This window comes from Maylandia zebra, linkage group LG12 (assembly GCF_041146795.1).
Source record: "Maylandia zebra isolate NMK-2024a linkage group LG12, Mzebra_GT3a, whole genome shotgun sequence".
NCBI lineage: Eukaryota > Metazoa > Chordata > Actinopteri > Cichliformes > Cichlidae > Maylandia > Maylandia zebra.
Genome location: NC_135178.1, coordinates 9062039 through 9084322, shown reverse-complemented (window position 1 = coordinate 9084322; position 22284 = coordinate 9062039). Strand labels below are relative to the sequence as shown.

At 39.5% G+C, this 22284-nt stretch overlaps 1 protein-coding gene across 2 annotated transcripts; it reads left to right on the top strand.

Annotated features, from left to right (window-relative positions):
• Window positions 1-702: 702 nt before the first annotated feature.
• Window positions 703-8993, top strand: hdr (hematopoietic death receptor). Of its 2 annotated transcripts, none has more exons than XM_004565810.6 (10): window positions 703-931; window positions 2829-2982; window positions 3142-3270; window positions 3399-3510; window positions 3750-3841; window positions 4057-4149; window positions 6119-6159; window positions 6279-6359; window positions 7170-7206; window positions 7416-8993. In XM_004565810.6, exons 1-10 carry the CDS (start codon window positions 908-910, stop codon window positions 7700-7702), a joined length of 1050 nt encoding a protein of 349 aa, XP_004565867.2. In that variant the 5' UTR covers window positions 703-907; the 3' UTR covers window positions 7703-8993. The 2 variants fall into 2 exon arrangements, with proteins under 2 accessions (XP_004565867.2, XP_004565865.2); XM_004565808.6 differs by having other exon boundaries at window positions 708-931; window positions 6279-6515.
• Window positions 8994-22284: the final 13291 nt, after the last annotated feature.

Below are 22284 nucleotides of genomic sequence, written 5' to 3'. Positions count from 1 at the left end.
AGTATTCTGATTCTGATTCTAATAGAATAATTTCACCATATATTAAATCAGTATTCTCAGTAATCAGTCATAAGGCCTCTTACATGAAAGCAGTGTCTGCTTGCAACCACGTTACATTTTAATAATTTCATTTAAATGAATTATAGCTTAAAAAGAAGAAAAAGAAGACCAAGAAAAGAGGAGGGGCGGGGTTAATATCCCAAATATGCGAAATTGAAATAACCGTAATAGCTTGAGGAAAAAGTCCAGTGTTATGTCTTGGGTTTTTGTGTTTTTTGTTTTTCCATCCCCGGGGCCTAATGAGACTGAATTGTGTTTTTTAATTTAAATAGACGCCTTATCGTCTGTGAAACACTCTGGTCAATATTTGTTCTGAGCAGCCGACGGGGAGACGTTTGTCCACAGGGCGTTTTAACGCCACCGTTTTAAACCCAGCCTTACTCTGAACCTAAACAGCCAGCTGCTCTTCCAGAAACTTAGCACTAAGATGGCACAGGTGACGTCAGCTGGGGGTCAGTACAAAATCTTCTACATCATCTACAATGCTCGCTAATAATTATTGATAATCATTGATAACGTTGCAGCTGAAGATGATTTAAATTATACTAATAAAAAATACACATATTTTATTATCATTACTTCTTGTGCCATATAGGCCGCTTGGAGTAAAGACTGACTTTATCAGTGGGGCTGTTTTTGTCGCCTCCTGTTTGTGAGCTGAGACTGGGCTGCTTTGTACTTTGGCCCCGCCTGTCAGCTACGTCATTAATTCAGAGCCGTCTCACACCTGAGTTAAACTTTTGAGACAGTAGCCTACAGGACGCTACGGTGGTAAATCTAAATCGATTTGCTCTGAGTTACCGTGGAATAATTGGAAGTCTGTGGAGGCCGACATTTTTAGTAGAAGATGAAGCACGTTCCTATGTTTGTGGTAAGTCATGTTGTCTTTTTAAACATCTACAAAGCTTGCTGTGGTTTCACGGACCGGTGTTGTACCGGCGTCAGTCAGTCAGCGTGAAGTTTCTGTAAACAGCTTCCTTGTGACTCATTTTTAAAAATGGAGATCCTTCAAAGTAATAACAGTGCTTTTAATGTTTCGCGACAACCGCGGGGCAATTCTAATATTTATGTTAAGCTATTAACTTAATAAAAAGTTAATTATGTAAACTTTTAAGGGTTTTTTTGTTGTTGTTTTGATTTGTTTATTGAGGACCGAAGTGACTAGAATTGTCAGGGGTTGTCGAACCAAAGTTTAGCCTCCCGTTGACTGTAAATAAAAATGAGAGACCTCTGGCAATTTTCCGGTTTACTGGTTTGCGCAAGATGTCGCATTTATGTGTCGAAAGTGTCACAAGGCGCTGTGTGAACTCAGGTGTGAAATTCCTCGTGGGCTCACCAAAAAGTCACTTTATTTCTGTTTTCCCCACCTGAGACACTGCACTGAAACTAGTCGACAGTTTGTGGTTGACTGTCATCGGCGACTGATCACTGAATAAAAAGAATACACGTTACTCCACAGCGCGTGTTTTCCTGTGTACCGGGCGCTATGTTGCGCCTAACTTTAAGAGCGTGTACATTTTAAATGTCTTTAATTTTCGCAAAGATCCTATTGGTAAACTCCGGATAAAAATGGCCTGGCCTTATTGTTTGAGCCTTTTGTATAGCTTTCGGCTTGATTTTGAGCTGCCTAAAAGTTTTATTTTGATTCAATATTTTCTAATATGTTTGATTATGTGCATAAAGCGAGGGAAATGATGGTTTGCATTACGTCAGAGATCACTTCCATCGACATAGTGCTACTTTATAGAGTCGGACACCCAGTAGAAACAGGTATTGGAAATATAAACTTTTTCTTAAAAAAAAAAAAATTAAACTCTTCTGTATGTCTTTGTGTATAAACAAGGTCTCTTTAGGGTTTTTTTTTCCTTTCCAAAGTACTATTAAATATGCTTAAGCACGCCATTTCTACTTTCCAGTGAAGGCAGGGGATTAAAATTCTTATAACTGGTACTTTCACACACAGGTGAGTGTTTGTCTGTCTCTCCATGTCTCCTGGGAGATGCCCTCACAGTAACTAGGGCACCTGATGGTGTTACGAAATCATGGGTGTGATTTCCTTATTTGGTTATTCCTGCAAAGTGTTGGCCATATTAGGACACACTGTTTGTGGATCACGTTTCCTGTTATTTAAAACCTGTTGCTCAATATTAAGAAAGAATAAATCAGCTCGGATACTTTGGTACACTTTCTTAATACTGAATCCACCAGGCTTAGTTCAAGGAGTGTTGGAAGGAAATCCCCTTCTCCCCCACCCACCTGTGCAGCACTGACTTGTTTATTTGCTTTCAGAGTGAAGTGGCGTGTTCTTAAATGTGACCTAATCTGACTCACATCATCATACAAGAAAGCTTCCAAAGAATAATGGCTTATATACTTATGTTTGTAGTGAAAATGTTTTCAGTTAGCCAAAACATATAATCAGAGATTATGTTTCTGTAAAACCCATAAAATGAGTTCTTTAATATAATCAATTTGGAATCTCTTAAGTCAAAACATGGAAAAAAAAGATGAAAGCGGTGCACTTCATATTTTTACTTAAGGTAGTTTCATGACTATAACGAAGCAGGTTTTTGCTCATAAGTCACCATGTTTTATCCCAGTTTCCCATTCTTGTCTGATCATAACTAGTTTTGGCACCTTAATGTAACCAAACATCACCCCACCTGCCTGTTTAGGGACTCTTTTTAAAAAAAAACCTGTTTATTCACCACTCTGACTTCCATTTATTTGTTGTTATTTTTTTTTAAACCCCACATCCAAATCCAAAGGTTTTTGTGCCTGTCCTGGTCGTTCTCCTCAAATCCACCACAGCATACCCACAGGCTGGTCTTAAAGTGGGAAACGGCAGAGCACGGCGGCAGGCCAACTGCCCGGCAGATCAGTACGAACACGGCAACCTCTGTTGTTTGAATTGTAAAGCTGGTAAGTCTCATGAAACTGAACTTCTGTAATAATTTCAAACCAGTAAGCCATCAAAAGCCACATGAAATGGCCTTATTTAGGTAGAGTCACATGTTCAGTTGACGGAGACTTATAAAGTGCGTGCGTGCGTGCGTGCGTGCGTGTGTGTGTGTGCTCTAGGCACATATGTGAAATCACCCTGCAGTGTAGATGGAGAGAGGGGGCAGTGTGAGGAGTGTGACTACGATACATACATGAAGCATGACAACCGACTGAAGTTCTGCTTGAAGTGCACACGGTGTCGCCCAGGTAATTCTGCTTGACGGCTTTATACCATCGATCAGAATGAAAAGGTTCACTATTGATTGTTCTTGTAGTCGGCGTGCTCAGAGCATAAACTCTGACTAAACAAGGTCTCTTTCATGTTACTCTCTCAGATGAGGAAATTGTAAGCGCATGCACTCACACTGAAGACACTAAATGTCAGTGCAAACCAGGGAGATTTTGTGATCCTAACCAAGCATGTGAGGTGTGCTTGAAGTGTTCACGGTAAGTGTCTGCAAATTATTCAAAATCAGTAAAGACACAAGTATAAGGAGGGAGTGGATATAGTGGGTGTTGAATGTGAAGCTGCCAGGCAGGAGGAAAAGAGGAAGAGGGTTGGTGTGACAGAAGACGATGCTAGATGCAGATTGTCCACTCTGGTGACTCCTAAAGGGAGCAGCGGGAAGAAGACTGACATTTAGGTCTTTAAACCTTTCGATTTATTTTGCTTCTCTCCTAACTAGGTGTGCAGAGGATGAAGAGAAAGTGAGGAACTGCACATCAACCTCCAACATGGAGTGCAAGAAGATCCAGAACAAATCTGGCTCTGATCCAGGTACACTACTCTGGCAGATGCATGCAAGACTTTTTGTTACACTGGGATAAATGTATATTTACAAAGTCAGATTTTCCAGGCCAGAAACAAATGATATCAGAGATTCACTCGCACTGTACATTGATTCAAGCCATGAATCTCTTTGGGGGGGGGGGGGGTCTGTAAATGGCCAATGACTGTCTCTTATGTTTTTTTGTTTTGTTTTTCTTAAACAGGTATCACTGTGGTGGTGGTTGTGGTGGTGCTGTGTGTCCTCGCTGCCATAACATTTGCTGGGATATTTTTCTACAAGAGGAGACGTAAAATGGGTACGTTGTTCTTATACAGATGTTGGATCCTAATATTAAAATCACCTTGATGCAAAAGTTTGTTAGTGCTCTGATAGGCTGTCGACCTGTTCATTGAGTCCTTCACATTTTGTCTGTGTTAGCTGGGGAGGATGGATAGTTTTCGCATTATAATGGGGTAAACAAACCTAAACGATAAAGATACACATGCCATAGTTTGTATCTTTTGTAGTAGGGTTAGTACTTCTGTGACTGGAGCTAATGCTTCTGCTGCTCGTCTGAACGTGTGGCAACTACACAGTTGTGTGATGTTCTGGTGGCCACTGCAGCTGGCCGTGTCCACTCAAGAAAATGCTTTTGACCAGCTGTATCAGAAGTATTATCTGCTCAGCATTGCCGAAGTGAAGGCCTGATGATTTTTAAGCTGTCCAGAACAGTATAGACATCAATTTTACAAATGCCCCAATGTAAACTAAATGCTCCACCTCCACATTCCTGGTGTCACAGAAGTCACCAACCTGGCCAGGTGTGGTCTTGGGGCATGACATAGAGCAGCAAATCATCAAAATGTAGGGGTGGGTTGTTGTGTTTTGGGTTTTTTTTTTTTTGTTGTTGTGTGTGTTTTTTTTGGTTTTGTTTTTTTGGTTTTTTGCTTGAAAAATATTCATTTCAACCTATTGTCTAGATGGTTCCTGATCACTCTTAAACAAATTCACTTGTTATTTCAGCTCTGATCGCTGTCAGCAGGAGCAGTGTTGTAGGCTCCAAGCACTTAAAGCAGATGCTCGAACTGTTTAAAATTTTGGTCTTGTGTGTGTAGTGATACAGCTTTGCAGTGTTATTGCTCTGACAGGTGTCAATGCTGTGGGAAGGACTTGTACTTTGTTTTTCTTCACACCACAAACAGATGAACTGCTGATATTAAATTGATGCTGCCACAATATTTTCATGCACTTGTTGAGGCCTGGCTCTCATTAACACAGATCTTGAGCCCGCTGGCCTCTGCAGTCAGTCTGACACATAAGCATACGCTAATAAATGCTGAGACACACCTGCTGCAACCGAATGACTGAAAATAAAGTTCCACTCAACATTTCTGGATTCCCTCTCTGACCTTCACAGCATTGTTTTGGGAACCCTGTTAGTAAAGTCTTATCAATGACGCATTTTCCCACAATGCTGTCCGTATGCCATCTTTGAGAGCAAGATAAGAGCTTCTCACAGGATGGGATATTTTGACTGCACAAGGCCAAACTCTCCTGTAATCAGACTGTTTAGAGCAGATGAGATTTTCAAATGGCACATGAAATGAGTAAAACATGGTAAGAAAATTAACAGTTCTGGATAATTGTGGGACTGTTCATCACATGTGGAACAGTGTTGAAAGACTGAAAAGCTATTAAGTATAAGTTGAGACACCAGACGGCGTGATAGAGGATATACATGTGTGCAGAAACCTGTTACAATGGACGTGCAGTTTCAGGTGTGATGATCTAAGAGCAGCAGATGAGCTGCTAACACAACATGCTGACTATGTTGGGATCAGGTGTAACTGATTAAAGCCTAATTATCAAGTACGCCCTCTCAGCAAACATGTTAACCGCAGTCTGTTGGGGTGTATATCATTACCATGCAGGCCTCGCATAGAGGTGGGCTGCTGTTGGCGAGTTCACTAAAGTACTTTTCCAATTGGACTGAGCCACGTGAAGATGCTTTTCCCAGTTTGTGCTGTTGACCATGCTGCTGGTAAACTGGGCCGGGTCCAACACAAACTGGAACTGCTGGGCAGGCTTTCCGGCCGACTGATGAAAATCCTCAGTGACACACAGTGTCCAGGAGAGGCTGCACACTGCTAGAACTGATGCAGAGCAGCAGCAGCAGGTTCTGCTCAGTTGATGAAATTTGAGCTCAGACAAAAATTAAATAACTTTGTGTTGGAAAGTTGTGAATTCTTGGAAGTTGCATAATTCTCTTCACATTCTTTCCTCAGGCTCTCAGAGAAATCGGTCTGACAGGAGCAAAGCAGAACAGGTGAGTGACTCATGTTTTCCATTAATGTACAAAATTAGCCAAACATGGCGATGAGCTGAATGGAAATGGCTTTCCCAAGGTAACTTAAATGACAGAGACTCTCTTAACATGTTCTTCAGCAATACACTGCCATCCAGACTCCTGAGGATAAGGACACTCAAAGACCAACCAGCACAAATCTAATCCTGTCCCAGCATCTGGTGAGAGTTAAATCCCCCAACATTGCTGAGGATGAGCGTCAAATTCTCAGTCCAAGCCTCAACAGCTCAGCCAGTAACTCCCAGCACAGCCTAACAGACGCGCTCACACCTGCCCCTCAAGCCAGCCCTGTGGTTTCAGCGCAGCTTCACAGGAGGGTGAGAGCTGCAGCTCATCTCATCGCCTGCTTCATCCTTGCTTCTTGTCTTGTTTGCTGCTATTAACTAATGCTCTGCTGCTCTAACAGCCTCCGCTGTCTTACTGTCTGTCCTCATGTTCCAGTTTACCCACTTTGATTTTCATGCTACACACGACTCCTTACATGACAGAAAGAGCCTCAGAATCCTACCTGCTCCCAGTTGCAGAGGGACAGGTCTGCAGTCATGGATAAACCTCAGTGACTTGCTTCTTCCATACTGCACTCCAGTATGTTGGAGCAAATTCTCTCAACAATCAGGAGCCGTATAAGAATCCTGTGACTCTCGGTTTAAGAATTACCTTTAACATTTGATCTTCAGTGTCTCAGGCTGCTGTTATTGTGTTAGTGGAAACTTAATGAGTCACCTGGTCCTTCAAACACCTGAAGATTAACAGGGAATGCTCCTTATCAGTCTCGCTATCTCGTGTCTCCTTTCATTTTCCATCCGCACTGACAGGAAAATGCATCACTGTATTGTGTAAGATCTTTTAGATAAATGCTTTTCCTTTCATTTCATTCACCTGCTTATAAATAAGACATGCTTTTGATTTAGCAGGTCTTACAATTTCTGACTTTTTATATGTTAATGCCTGTTTGCTTTTGTTTCATTTAGGAAGAGGTGCCACTTCCCAAGCTTGTTCCTGTGAATGGTAAAGTATTTTGACTTTTATTCCTGATCTCACCCACTGCATAACACACAAGCACCTGCTGTTAAACACAACATTAGATAAAGCTTCCAAGCTTTCATGCCACCACGCTGCTTTTAATTGCAGTCCAGTTGGCTGTCAAAATGTTTATCAGTGTTATCAGCACAAGGCGTTAATGTGATGGAGTGAAGGTTGTTGTTTGTTTTTTGCAGGTGAAGAGTCTCTCAGGAAGTGCTTTGAATATTTTGAAGAACTAGATGTGAACTATCACAAGAGGTTTTTCCGTCAGCTTGAAATTAGTGACAATGTCATCAAAAGCAAAGAGAACCTTCCCTATGAAGACAGGATCCATGAACTGCTGCATATTTGGGTGGAGAAAGAAGGTAAAGGAGCGAGCTTAAATGACCTGCTGCAGGCTTTGAATATCCTGAACCAAAGGCGAACTGCTGAGACGATCCACCAGAAGGCTGTGGACGGCGGTCACTTCCTGCTTTTGTAGGGGGAGACTATGTAATTGTCTCAAACTAGTAGTGGTCAGAATAGGAACAAAACAAACTTGGACACCTCAAAGTGTGTATGTTGTTGAAGCTGCTGCTGTTTCAGTAAGCACATCTTACTAGACTGTAGCGTGAGCTCTTGAGGTAAATATGCCTGCTTGAACTAACTTATTCCAAACTGACAGAATTCAGTCGTTTTTCTTATCTGACTGTGAGCCATGTATTCCTGTCAGCTCCATAGTGTTAAGTATTTCATTAATGCCTGTAATAATATATATATATATATTATTTTTTTTTTTTTTTTTTTGCGCTGATCCCAAACCTCATTAAAGCTTGTTTCAGCAAAAGTTATGTTCAGACATTTATTGTAATCTAACAGTGTCCTGAAGAGTCGATGTATGTTTCAGTTTGGTTCTGTAACTACTCCTTAGCAATTCAACAGACTGTCAAATGACCAATGGAGTTAATGAATGTATGTAAGTTATTACAGTGGAGGGTATTTTATTAAATTCAAAGAGTGCTTCCTTGACTGTATTATTTACCTGTTGATCCAGTGTTGTCGTGATTGTGGTTAACAGAAGCACAAATTTTAATATATTAAGATCTTGTTTCTGTTGTACTTCTGTTTTGTTACATTTCCTTCTATAATCTTGATCATCATCATGGATGTTTACAAAACCTAGTTTTCTACAATGCTCTGTTTATGTGCTGCACTAAAACATTGAGTCTTGCCAGAGCTGTGTTGAAGCCTGAAAGTGAAGTGAGAATTGTGTACTTTTCTACCTTGTTATAGATGTGCTCTACAGTGTTTGTTACTACTTCCAAACTTGCTTTTTTTTTCTTTTCTTTTTTTTAAAATTTTGTTTCTAATTTATAAATCTGGGTGAATTAAACTCATTCATTCATATTTCTACTTTTGTTGTATTTCTCCTTATGATTGACTTCAAGATCACTTGATTATATTTTTTGTCTTAGTCATACCGGACATGTCCTGTATTATATGCCTGGGCTCTGCATATTTGCATATCTAGATTCACTTGCAGTCATCCTAATTGCTAGGGTAACATTGGTTATCAGTGATAACCCAGGGTTTTCAATACATGTAAAGGGGTGGTATTGGCAGCGTTCGCCAATGACAAATACAGATGAATGTACTTCACAAAGGATGGTAAAACTATAATACAAACATAAGAGGTTACACATGATTGCAGAATGACAGCAACACAGTTGCTACAGACAAGACGTCACTCTGTGTGAGAGGAAAATCCCTGAATAAATGTGGTCTTGCTTTAATTCTTTGGCCTGAAGTTGTCAGTGGAACTCGAGTCTTTTCTTCATTTCCTCATTGGCTTTGGCTACAGACTGGTCAGCAAGCACAGCTCACTGAGGCGAGGTGCATTCTCTGACTGGTTTGTGAGTGGTTGGTAGTTGCCCAGCACAGAAAATGTCCATTACATGGAAGACATGGAAGTCTGCTGTTTCGAGAGCAGTAGGGAAACTGAAAAGTATGATGAAACTTGGAAAACGAGACCATTCATCTTCAAAGTAAAGGTTGAAAGGTGTTTGGTGCTGTAGCAAGGCACAAGTTTTACTTTGAAGGCATACATTCACGACGACTACCAGCAACTATTCAGAAAACATCAGTGTGTCTAGGCCTGTATGACATTGCTGTTTGTCTAAAAGCACCTCTGTTCACTACTGTGCACTTGTGGCAACCTACAATATGTAAACGTGACGTATTAGCTACACACGCAGCATCCTGCTACATGTGTAGTGGCTGAGACGTTAGCACTTACTGAAAATAATTGTCGAAGGTGGAAGCTTCTTTACAGAAAGTACTGAAGCTAAATTGGCCAACATAAGCTCTACATCCAGGCATTAATCTGCTCTCTGGAGCTACTCCGACTTGTCTTCGCTTGCCAGTCTTGTCAGCAGTGGACTGCCTCATTTTTCCTTCATTCTCTATTCAGCAAGTTGAGCAGCATGCTGTGCTGCTGCTCATTTACTCTCCAGACAAGTGTCTTTTTCTTACATTGCCATTATGAATGTTGACTCTGTCCGTCAGTTCTGATACAAGGCCTGTGGTGTGTCCTGCGTACTCAAAGCTGGAGCTTTAATAGAGTTGTCACAGAAACATTGAGCTGAATGATACTTCTGCTGTAACTAATCAGCTCTGTGACTCACATGCATCAAACTAATGCCTGCTGAGAACATTATTAAGCATTCTGTTGTAGTTATCTGGTGTACCAGTCAGACTAGGTGATTTCGAGGCATGTATAAAGATCTGACAGCTCAGTGGCCATATTCTACTTGGTTACATCAACTAGAAATGAGTTTGACTTTGAAAAATCAGTCTGTTGCTGGAGCACAACTCTGCAGCTCCAGTACAAAGTATTTTTCAAGCTGTAAAAGAATCTCTTTATATGCATATCCTTCAAGCTTTGCATTGTAGCAATCTTTGGAAACAGTTTCATTCCAGTGCCACAGTGAAGCAAAACACAGCCTTCTGTTCCCTGTAGGCATGGAATCAGAACCTAAAAGTCCAGCCAGTGAACCGCAATCTAAGAAATCTCTAAACATTTCACACCAGCTTCAAACAGATATGCCATCCAGGCAAAAGCAATAAGAAATTCAAAAAACAAAATTTGGCACACACAACACTGAGACAAGAAAATCCCCAAAGGCGACATAATGGGATTCATGATATCAGAAAATGGTGCAACAAGTAGAACAGCTCATCTGCTCAAGTGTAACCACCTCTCAGTTTCATTCACGTCTATGAGGAGATCCATTTTAGCCAGTTGTTTGATATTTAAACGCTGGAGTCCTACCAGACAGCTCTCTAACAGTAACAAATGTTAAAAACCAAGAGGTTTGAATCAGGCCTCCACTGCTACACACTGTCCACATTTCTTGAGGGCAAGAAATGAAGTGGTGTGAAGGCAGGACATTTCAGTACCCACTCTTTCACCACAGAGCCTCTGCTGCTGTCATAGATGCAGTATATGGTTTAGCATTTTGGACTGAGTGCTGATAACAAGCTGGATGCTCTTTATTCTGAAGGATGTGGTGTCCATGTTTTCTAAAAAGAATTTAAAATGTCACATTTTTCACTTTGCCTCAGTCTGTTTTAAATGATCCTTACCCCAGAGAAGGCGACTTGAAGACAAAGCTTTAACTTGCATTTGTGGATGGCACAGTGACCTGTTTTCACTGACAGTAATTTCTGGAAGTGTTCGTGAGGCCATGCAGCGACTTCCATGAAAGAATCACACCCTTTTTAAGAAGGTGTCGTCTGAGGACCTGAAAGTCACAAGCATCCAATGTGGACTTTCATCCTTTTCTCTTACGCCCCGAGATTTCTCCAGATTCTCAGAATGCATTGATGATATGCTGCATTGTAGAAGATTAGATAAGTTTTCACAATTTTACATTTAGAAACGTTATTTTGAAATTGCTGAGAAGCTGCCTCTCTGAGATGTGCTTTTTATATGAAATAATATTACTGAGTTGTTTCCAAATAACAGAATTACTACACCATGCCATATATTAGTTGCGAGATGTTTCTTTTTAGGACCACTTGGTCCTTACTTTTTTGTGTTGCTTCCATCATATTCAAAATGTGTGATGTCAGGTCCATCTGTGGTGTGAAATCCATACACGGTTGTCAAGATATTTGGTGGAATAGCTTACCAGTACATATATTCAGCTGAGCCATGACACATTGTCTGCTACTCACTGTCTTCACTTTATGAAATAAAAGCAGCTGATAGTGTTCAGCCTGAGGCTTTAATGAGAAGCCTGGTGCTTGCTGGGGATAATTTCACAGAGCTGTCTTGTTCCACGTCAGAGATCCTTTAAATTGTTTGGTGTATCCTTGAAAACCTGCAGCTCTGGCACTCACCAGTATTGTGACCAAAATAAAATGCCGGTGATTCATCTCCGAAAGACATTTCAAAAGCACTACCAGAGACTTTCTGGTATTATAAACTAATAGATTTGCACAAATGACCAATTTAAGTGTTTGCCCAGAAACTAAAGCAGAGTCTGCAAATGCACTGGTTCCTATTTAGAGCTTTTCTGCTATATCAGAGCACTCTACACAACTTGTACATTCACACAAGTACTATAAGCGCTTCCTATCTAACATTTGATGGCTGTATCAGAGAGCATCCATCGGATAGCATCTTGCCCAAGGATATTTGGCATGCAGACTGGCGTAGGTGACCTCCTCTACCACCTGAGCTACAGCCACTCCACTGGATCACTACACACTGCAATGAAATAAATGCAATTTAAAATGCTTTCTTTAAAAGCTGACTGTGAGAAACCGTCTGTACATTTTAACAGAAGTGCTTAAAACACTTTCTTTAAAGGAATATTCAGATTCCTGTGACATTTGTTGTGCATTTGTCCATTAAATTAAAGCAAGTGTACATATTTATTATGTGTACAAGTTCCCCAGTATCATATTTTGTTGTTATGGTGCCCATTTTAAAGGAACAAGTCATGAAAATGTGAAAAAAAAGTCCTCATTATGTTTTTTCCACATTCATGGTTTTATGTTCTGACAATTTTGATCTCAGAGAAGCTTTTGCCTCCACCACAGTACAGCTGAGATAAATGGGATTCATTTTGGCATTTACATTAATACCCAAGCTTAAGACCAGGACATGCAACTCTGAGAACTCAGAGTAGGAACATCTGTGTAGAACTTGAGTGTAGGAGAGTTAGAATCTGAGAATGTGTTGAGAATACTGACTGCTGTCATTTTTAACAAAATCCCTTTCTAGCAATGAAAACTGAAATCTGTAGCACTTTGAGCAGCAAACTTAATAGTTAAAACCAAGTAAGCAGCTTTTGTTTCCTCCAGAACAGATCAAATGACTATGAGTAATGTAAAGGGAGCACCCAGCAGCTTTCTGAGAATAACTTTTGAACAGATTTGACCGTGTTTTATGGTTTGACAGCTCTTTCAGTTAACACCTTTCTGTTCACATTGGCATTGTGGTAGCTTGTTTTCTGAAAAATCAAATAATCAAATCTCTATTGCACTGAGATCCTGGAAAACTCATGTTGCTAGGGAAAATGTGCATTCACTAACTGGCTGGCAAAAACCATTCCAACCACTACAGAATTCTTAGCATCAAGTATTTCTGCAGGTGGTAAGACCTGGAGTCGGATTGAAAGTCAGAGGTGTAAAAGGTGAACAGGTATTTGGACAGCATAGTCCTATTGGAGCTCCAGAACTGCAGATGACCAAGTCAGCACTGTTGAGTCTCACATCCTGCAACCTGTAAGCTAGTCAGTAGTCCTTGAGTTGTGTTTACTGATATTTCCTGTAGCTTCTTTCTCTGTGTTAATGGCCGAATAATGGGAAATGCTTTCGAGAAATAAAAAAAAGTGGTTATGACCGTGGAGACATGACTGTCTAGATAGAAGTAAGCTCTTTATTCTTTTGGTCCATCATACACTCCGAGATTTGGTTTATATGCAAACTGCAGAGGGTCGTGATACCTGGAATCAGGTTATAGTAACATATTTTCACAACTTTCCATAAATTCCTACAATTTATCTCATCCTCAAAGCGCTTTCCTTTATTTCCATTATTCCAGTCTGTATAAAAGCAAAGTTGAATCACTCTGCTCCAGCTCCCCTGAAAAGGCATCAATAAGCTTTTCTTTCTTTTCTGATTGTTGGCAGAGTCTGATTTCCAATGCAATGCGTTGCAAAATTGTTATTTTTAAATTTTAATATTTTAACTTGCAAAGGCCTAGTTTAGCATTTGGTGTGAATGTATCATTATGGATAATAAAAATTAGGAGGTGAGATATATAATTCTAACACTAAAGTTATGTTCAGAACTGAAACAATACATACAGAAAATGCCAATCTGCTTGAAGACCCTTTGTTGCAAATGCAACTTGAAAGTGAACCGTCTTGCAAAAGTGTGATATTTATATTTTAGAAGCAGGAGGCGCAGGACAAAGCCGCATTGTAGAACATGTTGGGACGTTGTTACTCTGCTGCTGCTCTGTTGCATGCCTGGTGTGAAGAAATTATATATTGGACATTTTTAGTCTACAGCTCGTCGAGCACCTCTATAAACCTCGAAGTATGGACAGTGCAGATCTTGAGTGTGTAGAAGTTCTATGGTATTATTATATGTATTGTTTGCTATGGTTCCCCAGAGGACCAAAACTTTTAAATGGCTTTAAAACCAGGTTTCTTCAAGCCTTCATCATGAATCTGATTCTCATTGACTCCTTTATCATCTTTCCCCCTGTTTAAGCAATTTGAGTGCAGTTTCCTGCCATTTACTGGTGAGACCCTAAGAAACCCAGCTGCCACTCCACAGATTTCATTCCCATTCTATGATAACAGTTCCACTTCTGCCCAGGACTTCATGGGGCTGAAGGCACAGACCCAAAACCTCCAGTATTGGAAGTGAACCACAAGTCCCTTGGGATCACATTGACATCTAGTGGCAATATTACAATTGGTTTGAGTTGTTTCCCATTGCTCCAACAGGAAACCTGTAATACAGCAGAGATCAGTTAGCATTCAATTTCAAATCACATTTCGCACATCCAAGAAGAATAAATTAGATTTGCCACAAAATCATCCTTCACTATTCCCTTCACACAACTGTAAGTGCTGTTTCCAGTGAGTGCTGGGTACTTCTTATGTGCAATTCTGGGTGAATAGGGCCTGATTTTGATGAAAGCTATGATGATCACTCTATTCAGGCCAAGTGTGAAGAAAATAAAGCTGCTTGCCAATCTTTATACCAAGAGCTCTGTTAATCAGTGACGAGGAGGGAATAAAAAGGCATTCAGTCTTGCTTTTCTTGGCCCTCGGGGCTCTGCCAGGGAACTTAAAGGACAACAGAAGTGAAATGGAGCTCTAAAATATGAAACTATAGGAGAGAAGGTAAAATATACTACCTGCTTTGCAGAAACAAGGAGTGATTTGCCCTCTTCCTTAATATGAATTTGTTATGTGGATGTAAAACTCTGCAGAGAATAAATTGTAAAATGTAGAAAGGTCACTGTGACAAGATTCAGGATGACTTTCTTAGACTGGGAGGAGGTAATTTGCGATTCACCAAGTCAGCTTTCTATTCACTGCCAACAGAGTGGTTCCACGCTGTAGATCAGTATGACATCGCAGATTTGAATCTCGACTCCTCAGGACAGAATCGTTCACTCCACTTATTCTGCAGGATAATAACCCAAATGACAGTTTTGGTGCGAGTACCAGTGGGGACTGTATTTCCAGCACTATGTGTGTGAGGATGGTGAGATTTCTGTCCCGAGCTGGTGCAGAATGTTCTGCTGTGTAAGTCAGCAAATGAGACTGCCGGAGCAAACAGCCCAATTTCAATATGTTAAACAAAAATGAACAAACCCTTTTGCAGCATTAGCATTAACCTTTACTGAACCTTTACTGTTCACATAAAGGTGTAAAGGTTCATGTGGAAGGAGAGGACCCAAAGATAAGCACAAAATAATGGACACTATGTACTGTACAAAGTGTCATTAATGGCTTAGTGAGCCAGCTTGAGCTGAGTTTTCTGTGTCATGAAAGTGGCTCTCTTTTTACTAAAAGATTTTCTAAATCACCGTGGCAACTGATGGTGACAACATAGCCTGATCGGCAGCAGGTTAAGTTCAGAGTTTGAGTATAAAGTCATTAATTCACAGATTCTTTTATTTACAGCATGCTATATAGATTCTCTCCCAGGAGTATACATTTTAGATGTGCAAGTTTATAAGCCGTGGGTGGCTGTAGCTCAGGTGGCAGAGCAGGTCAGCCCCTAATCAGAAGGTCGGTGGTTCGATCCCAGGCTGCATCCTGGCTGCATGCCAAATATCCTTGGGCAAGATACTAACCCCGTGTTTGCCTACTGGTGGTGGTCAGAGGGCCCGGTGGCGCCTGTGTCCGGCAGCCTCGCCTCTATCAGTGCGCCCCAGGGCAGCTGTGGCTACAATGTAGCTTGCTATCACCAGTGTGTGTGTGAATGGGTGAATGACTGAATGTAGTGTAAAGCGCTTTGGGGTCCTATGGACTAGAAAAGCGCTATACAAATGCAGGCCATTTACCATCTTACTAATACCACTGAATGAAACACAAACTATGCATCGTGTTGTCACATGAATGCGTCAGAAAATGTATAAATGTTTTCACTGTTGATTCAAATCTGCAGCTTAGTCTCCTTTGCACTGGTGAAATATGCTGTTACTAGAACACAGGACACACATCTAGAATCCCTGTGACAGTGACAGGGTGGTAATCTTTACTGTTTACATGTGTCCAGTTTAAGTTCCAAAACCTGCAGCCATTGCCTTAGAAATACACAACAGCAGTGAGAGTGCACACAGCAACCAATTAATTGAACTGAATTAAAATCTGTATTTTACTGCTCTGTGCACTAAATGACAAGATTAATAATTTTAATAATCTCTCCAACAATGTTGCATACTGTCATATTTTTATATACTTTTGATAGATTTTTAATCAGAATTTTTTTCTTCATCTGATAGTGTTTCTGCCTGGATTGAGTGACCTTCATGGGGTGTAGAAGAAGAGTCATATGACCCATGAAATGCCCCTTTTATCAGTACGCAGAACCTGAAACAGAAAGCACAATTAAACAGAAAAGAAAGTTTATAACCCCTGCTGTGATACCCGTCATCTCCAGCTGGGGTTTTAGGTTCTGTCTAGTCAAAGAAGCAGAAAAAAGCCCGACTGTATTGAACTTGATTCACAGTAGGAGAGACTTAGACCTTAATCTTTAACCTAAAACAGGCAATAGTCAAGCTCAATTAATCAGTCAGGAGAGTGAAGAATGCAACAAAGGGCCCAGCAAAAAGGCAGGGTCTAAAAAAACAAGTAAAACACTATACAAGAGGAAATCATTTCAAACACAAGGAAACACAAAAAATACACAAGAAAACTACAAGAAGGACGAGAAAGCTCGACTTGAGTGATTCATCACACATGACACTAACGGCAGTTACAAACAGAGAAGAACCAAATGTATAAAAAGCTAAATACCAAATCAAATATCTTGAAGCATAAACCCAACAAAATACCAAGCTATTACAAAAGGTTTACATTATGTCCCTTCACAGTAATGAACTGTAAATCGTCTGTCATTTTTAACCACAAATTACTTTTTCATTTAGTAATAGCCTTTAATAAATAAACATTTAAGCTCTAATTAATGTGTCACCAAACAGACTGAGTGTAAAATGAATAAAACATTTATGAACACACAGTTTGAGTCATATGTGAACACTGTCCATTAATGACCTACGCAATGTGACAGTAGGACTCCTACACCTGCAGCAGTGAGTCACTCCCTCGCTGTGCATGCTTTCTTAAATGTCTGCAGGTAGGTGTGTTTAGCAACCCTGCTCCCAACCTGTACCACAAGATGACCGAGTTATGTTTTTAGGGAAAAACGCTTTAGAAAATGAATTAAGAATTCAGTAAATAAACATGACCTGAGCAAAACCGTAGCACTCTTGAGTGAGTTGATATTCCTCTCAGAATCCACATAACAGGAGTGACTCTTTCACTAAAGCTAGGTCGTAGACTGTGTCCTCTCACCAAACTGTGCAACTTCCTCAAAGACTTATGTGAACACCCATGTCTCATCCCCACTCTCTCCCTCTCTCTCTGGTTCTCTTTCTCTTGGGCACACAACATTTACCTGCTTCTGTACACATAATGTTAAACAAGCTGCCGCAAGATGGATGGTCAAATTAAAAAAAAAGGCGACAAGGACAGAATAAAAAAGAGAGAGCCACACAGATGAAGTGAAACGCTAAAAATATCAGTCCCAGTCTGGGACCAAATGAACAGTCCATCCGTATACTTTCACTGCTCATGTTCAGTTTGAGTGGAAGTGTAACACTTTTACGCATTTGACTGATATAATCACGCTTTTTGGAAAGTAAAATAGTAATTTAGCTGATTTTCCATAACACTAAACAGAATTTTTCTGTTACTTTTAAATATATGAAATAGGGCTGTCAACGCCATCATCACGATTAACGCGATTAAGAGTTTTAACGGAATTAACCCATCTGGAGCACAGAATGACTCAGAATCCCTGAAATGCCTCTGTCAGCGCATTTCGGGCAGTTTGTCCAAAGTTTGTGCATTCTGCTCTCCAGATGGGTTGGTTGAATTAAAAACTAAAAAAACATCTATTCTACATAGAGCTATACTTATTCACAAATCATTTTGTCACCTTTATTGGTAATATATAAAATTACATTTCAATTCAATTTTAGTTTTATCACCAAATCACAACAACAGCTGCTTTATACTGTAAGGTAACAACCCTACATTACAGTGGCCCATGTTTAGTTACTGCCTTCTCAGGATGCGCAGCTGATGTCATTCATTCACAGATAGCAAAAATTGTGTGAACCTTCTCTTGTTTGTTAAGATAGTCATTTAGCATGTAGATTTATTATATAAACAAGATTTTTAAGTAAAGATAAACATAACACAATCAACATTGAAAATATTGTAATTAGAAATCCAGTTAATGGTTTTATGACAGTATTTCGATCATTTTTATGGGCAGTTAACCAATTTATTATATTTAATAATTAAATAAATAAATAAATAATTTTCACATAAAATCCCACATTAAACCCAAGTAATAACAGTGGTTTGCTGCAGATTTAAGCTAATTAATTGTATTCTAGTATTTGATCATTTTAGGGTAAATGCCCTTTATTTAACATGAAAAAGCACAAGATTGCATCTAAAGCTAGAGGAATGTATTTTGATTTACTGTGTAGTAAAAATAGAGATGTTTTCCATTTTTAAATTATGGAAAATGACTGAATTTAAAATGACAGTAAATTTCTGTTATTTTATGCTGTTTTACTGGCATCCTCACTGCTGGAATATTACTTTTTTTGTTTTTTTGTTTTTTTATCCATCCTTTCTACTGTCTATGATTAGCCTGAAGATACCTTAAGATTAGTTAAAAAAAAACAAAAAAAAAAAACAACAACAACAGCTTTGGCATTGTAATGTGGATAACTTTCATCTTAGATTGCCTGCAGGTTCAAAATCACTGAATCTCCAACCCACATCCACTGCCACTGTACTTAAGAGAAGGAAAGTTAAAGACTTTCTTCTGCACTTACATTTGGATCAGTTAAATCCATGACAGTTATTCAGGCAGTAATGCATGGAAACAAGCCACCCTTAAAATATTAGAAGATACCAAGCTTCTGTGTTTGAATGCAAAACAATAGATACTGTGCTTGTGGCTAAACAATAAATACATTTTATTTTGATTATCCAGTATGTTGGCTGATATACTTTTTTGCATTTGAAAATAAAAGTTGAGATGATTTTAACACCATTACAGGAAGCGTTGTTAATTATTCTTTTTGAATCATACTTGCATACAGTGTTATATTAACGTAAGTGTTGTACTAGAAATTTCATGGATGATAAAACATAATGTGTTTTTTTTTTTTTTTAAGTTACAACATGTTTATTTTTTAATTTTGTAGAACTTGAAATGTTTGTCAGTGGATAAACAATTATTATTGCACAGTCAGAAACATAAAGTTATTCTTAGTACTGTATACTTGCGATTAATAAGTTGTCCAAACAGTCATCTTAAGAAAGCTTTACTTAATTTTTTGAGGCAACGAGTTTGCATAGTTTTTTTGAGTTCTGGGAACTTATAAGATTTTACAGTGTATTGGACAAATTTCAGAGTTTTGGTGTTGCTAAATCCTTTCTTTTATCTTTACATATTTTCAATCTTTGTTTAATTATTCCTTCTTTGTATCTTTTGTGCAGTTATAGTTTCCACCATCTCTCCACTTTCTTTTATTTTGTTTGTCAAGAAAGCAGAGAACTCATTGATAACACTGCTGTTTTTTAATTACAATTTTATGTTAAATATCAAAATAACACCATTAAAGCTAATTCCTTGGGCCAGTATTACAACACAAATCAACACGTTGACTTAAACTAGCAGTCTGTTGGGTTGTTGGCTGGGGATAACTGAAGCAAAACAAACAAACAAAAAAAAAAAAAAACAGGAGCAGTGGAAATGTAACATTAACAAATGTCTGGATAAAAAATCCAGCAGTTTCCCACCACCCAGCCAACTGCCCAATATACCAATCACCCAGAGAGAAGACATGACGGAGTTTGTCAGTGGATGTAAGGCACTTTGATATTTTAAGGCAAGCCCTGTTCTTGGGAAATACTCTAGGCTTTAAAATGACTGACCTATCACTGCCCTCATGAACCCCTCAACAAATACAAATGGAAAACTGCAGCTAGGAGTACACCGGAGAAATGGTGCAGGATTCAACCCAGTCATGTGTTTCAGGCATAAACCAAACTGCTTTTGACAGAAGCAACACATTGGTTTTTCGCACACTCCTTTGCTGAAAACTGCTGCTTAATTTGCAGCAAACTTGTTTTTTTAATGGAGAGTATGTCATCATCTCTTTTTGCCCTGAAACTCATACCATCTGCTGCATCACAAATGTGAAAGAGAAGCACAGGCAAAACAGACCTGGGAGGATGTTTGGGGTTTTGTGTGTGTGTGTGTGTGTGTGTGTGTGTGTGTGTGTGTGTGTGTGTGTGTGTGTGTGTGTGTGTGTGTGTGTGCACATTATTTTGTGTTTGTGAAGTGTTTTGAAGTAAGCAGATGTTCCACAGACAACAGAAATTATGCCCCAGTATAAATACTTGGTACCTTTGACTATGGTGATTAATGATGTCTAAAGTTATGCAGGAATGAATCTGCAAATTGTGACCTGGCAGCCTGATGATAAGAAAAGGGCGATCGTGGCTCAAAGAGTTGGCAGTTCGTCTTGTAATTGGAAGATTGCCGGTTCGAGCCCCGGCTCGGACAGTCTCAGTCATTGTGTCCTTGGGCAAGATACTTGACCTGCTGGTGTTGGCCAGAGGGGCCGATGGCGCGATATGGCAGCCTCGGTTCTGTCAGTTTGCTCCAGGGCAGCTGTGGCTACAACTGTAGCTTGCCTCCACCAGTGTGTGAATGAATAGTGGTATTGTAAAGCGCTATATAAATGCAATCCATTATTATTAAAATGAATCCCATCAAAGCTTTGTCTTTTACAAAGAGCAAACAAACAAACAAAAACAACTGTTGAATAATGAAAACTAAAATACATTATTACCATGGACCGTATATAAAAGATGAATATAGCCACTGTGACATCACCTGTTAAATTTCAAGCTGAGCATTGTCTTGGTGTTTTGAAACTAGGCAAAGGGTAACTATAAGTGAGAACCTGAGACATACTGTACTGTTATAGGGTAATGACTTGTCAGTTACAAGTTACTGAAAGTTCTATCATATCCTGCTTGTCCTCCTTTGTGATTCCATTGCAATGCACTGGAATCAATGTACAAAATGGGGAAAAAATATTTTAAATAAGATTTTAACTAACAACTGAGAACAAAGACCTATCAGAGAAGTGTTTTCTGAAGTAGTGTTTGTGACTTTTTCCCATAGACCTCTTTTCCACCAGATTCTTTTGTAACCAGGCATATCACCCTCTTCTGACCATTAGAAGAAATACAGGTTTAAGGGATTAACTTTTCTAAAGTCTTTTTAGACTGTCTGCAGATGGAAGTTTCATCTATCTATAGACAGCGTGTAATTATTACATGGGAATTTGTAATGTATGTATAGCTAAACTACCTTGATCAGTGTTATTACATGGATAGTTACTTAGATTACCAAATGATCTTTTTGTACATTCTGTCGCAGAAGGCCTCTCAGTTGTATAGAAGAGACTGTTGCATAGGAGAACAAATAAAATACTGACTAACATTGCCTCCAGGTGGAGCTGGCAGGCAGCAGATCTCTGAAGCAGCTGCTGACCTCCTTCAACAGGGACCATTTTTTCTTTCACATTTTCACACATCCTGCAAGGCAAGTGAAAACTCCATCAGCCACAACTTTATACAACCACAGACCAAGTTACTGGCTATTTGTTATTGTAGTATTTTGGTCTTTAATTGTTTTACTAATGTGCATGTGCGTGCGTGTGTGTGTGTGTGTGTGTGTGTGTGTGTGTGTGTGTGTGTGTGTGTGTGTGTGTGTGTGTACGGGTTACTATCTTGGTGAGGACCAAATTCTGAAACTGATTTATACTGGTGGGAACCAACAGCCCTAGTGGGGACCAAACTCCAGGTCCCCACGGGTTTAAAAGCATTTTCCATACTGAAAATGTGGTTTTAGGGTTACAGTTGGGTTATGGTTAGGGTAAGGGTTGGGATTAGGCAATCATTTTCGATGGTTAGGGTTAGGGTAAGTGGCTAGGGAAAGCATTATGTCAATGGGATGTCCCCATGAGGATAGCAAAAGAGACACGTGAGTGTTCACATTTGTTTTTGGTTTTTTTTATCTCATGGGTTTCACCAAGATCAATAAACATTTTTGTAAATATTATTTTAACACTGGTGTGTTAAAATAATAGAAGAAGAAAATAAGAAGAAGGTCAATGTAATACTTCGCAGTCCTTGGAATTATTTTTGGAATTAT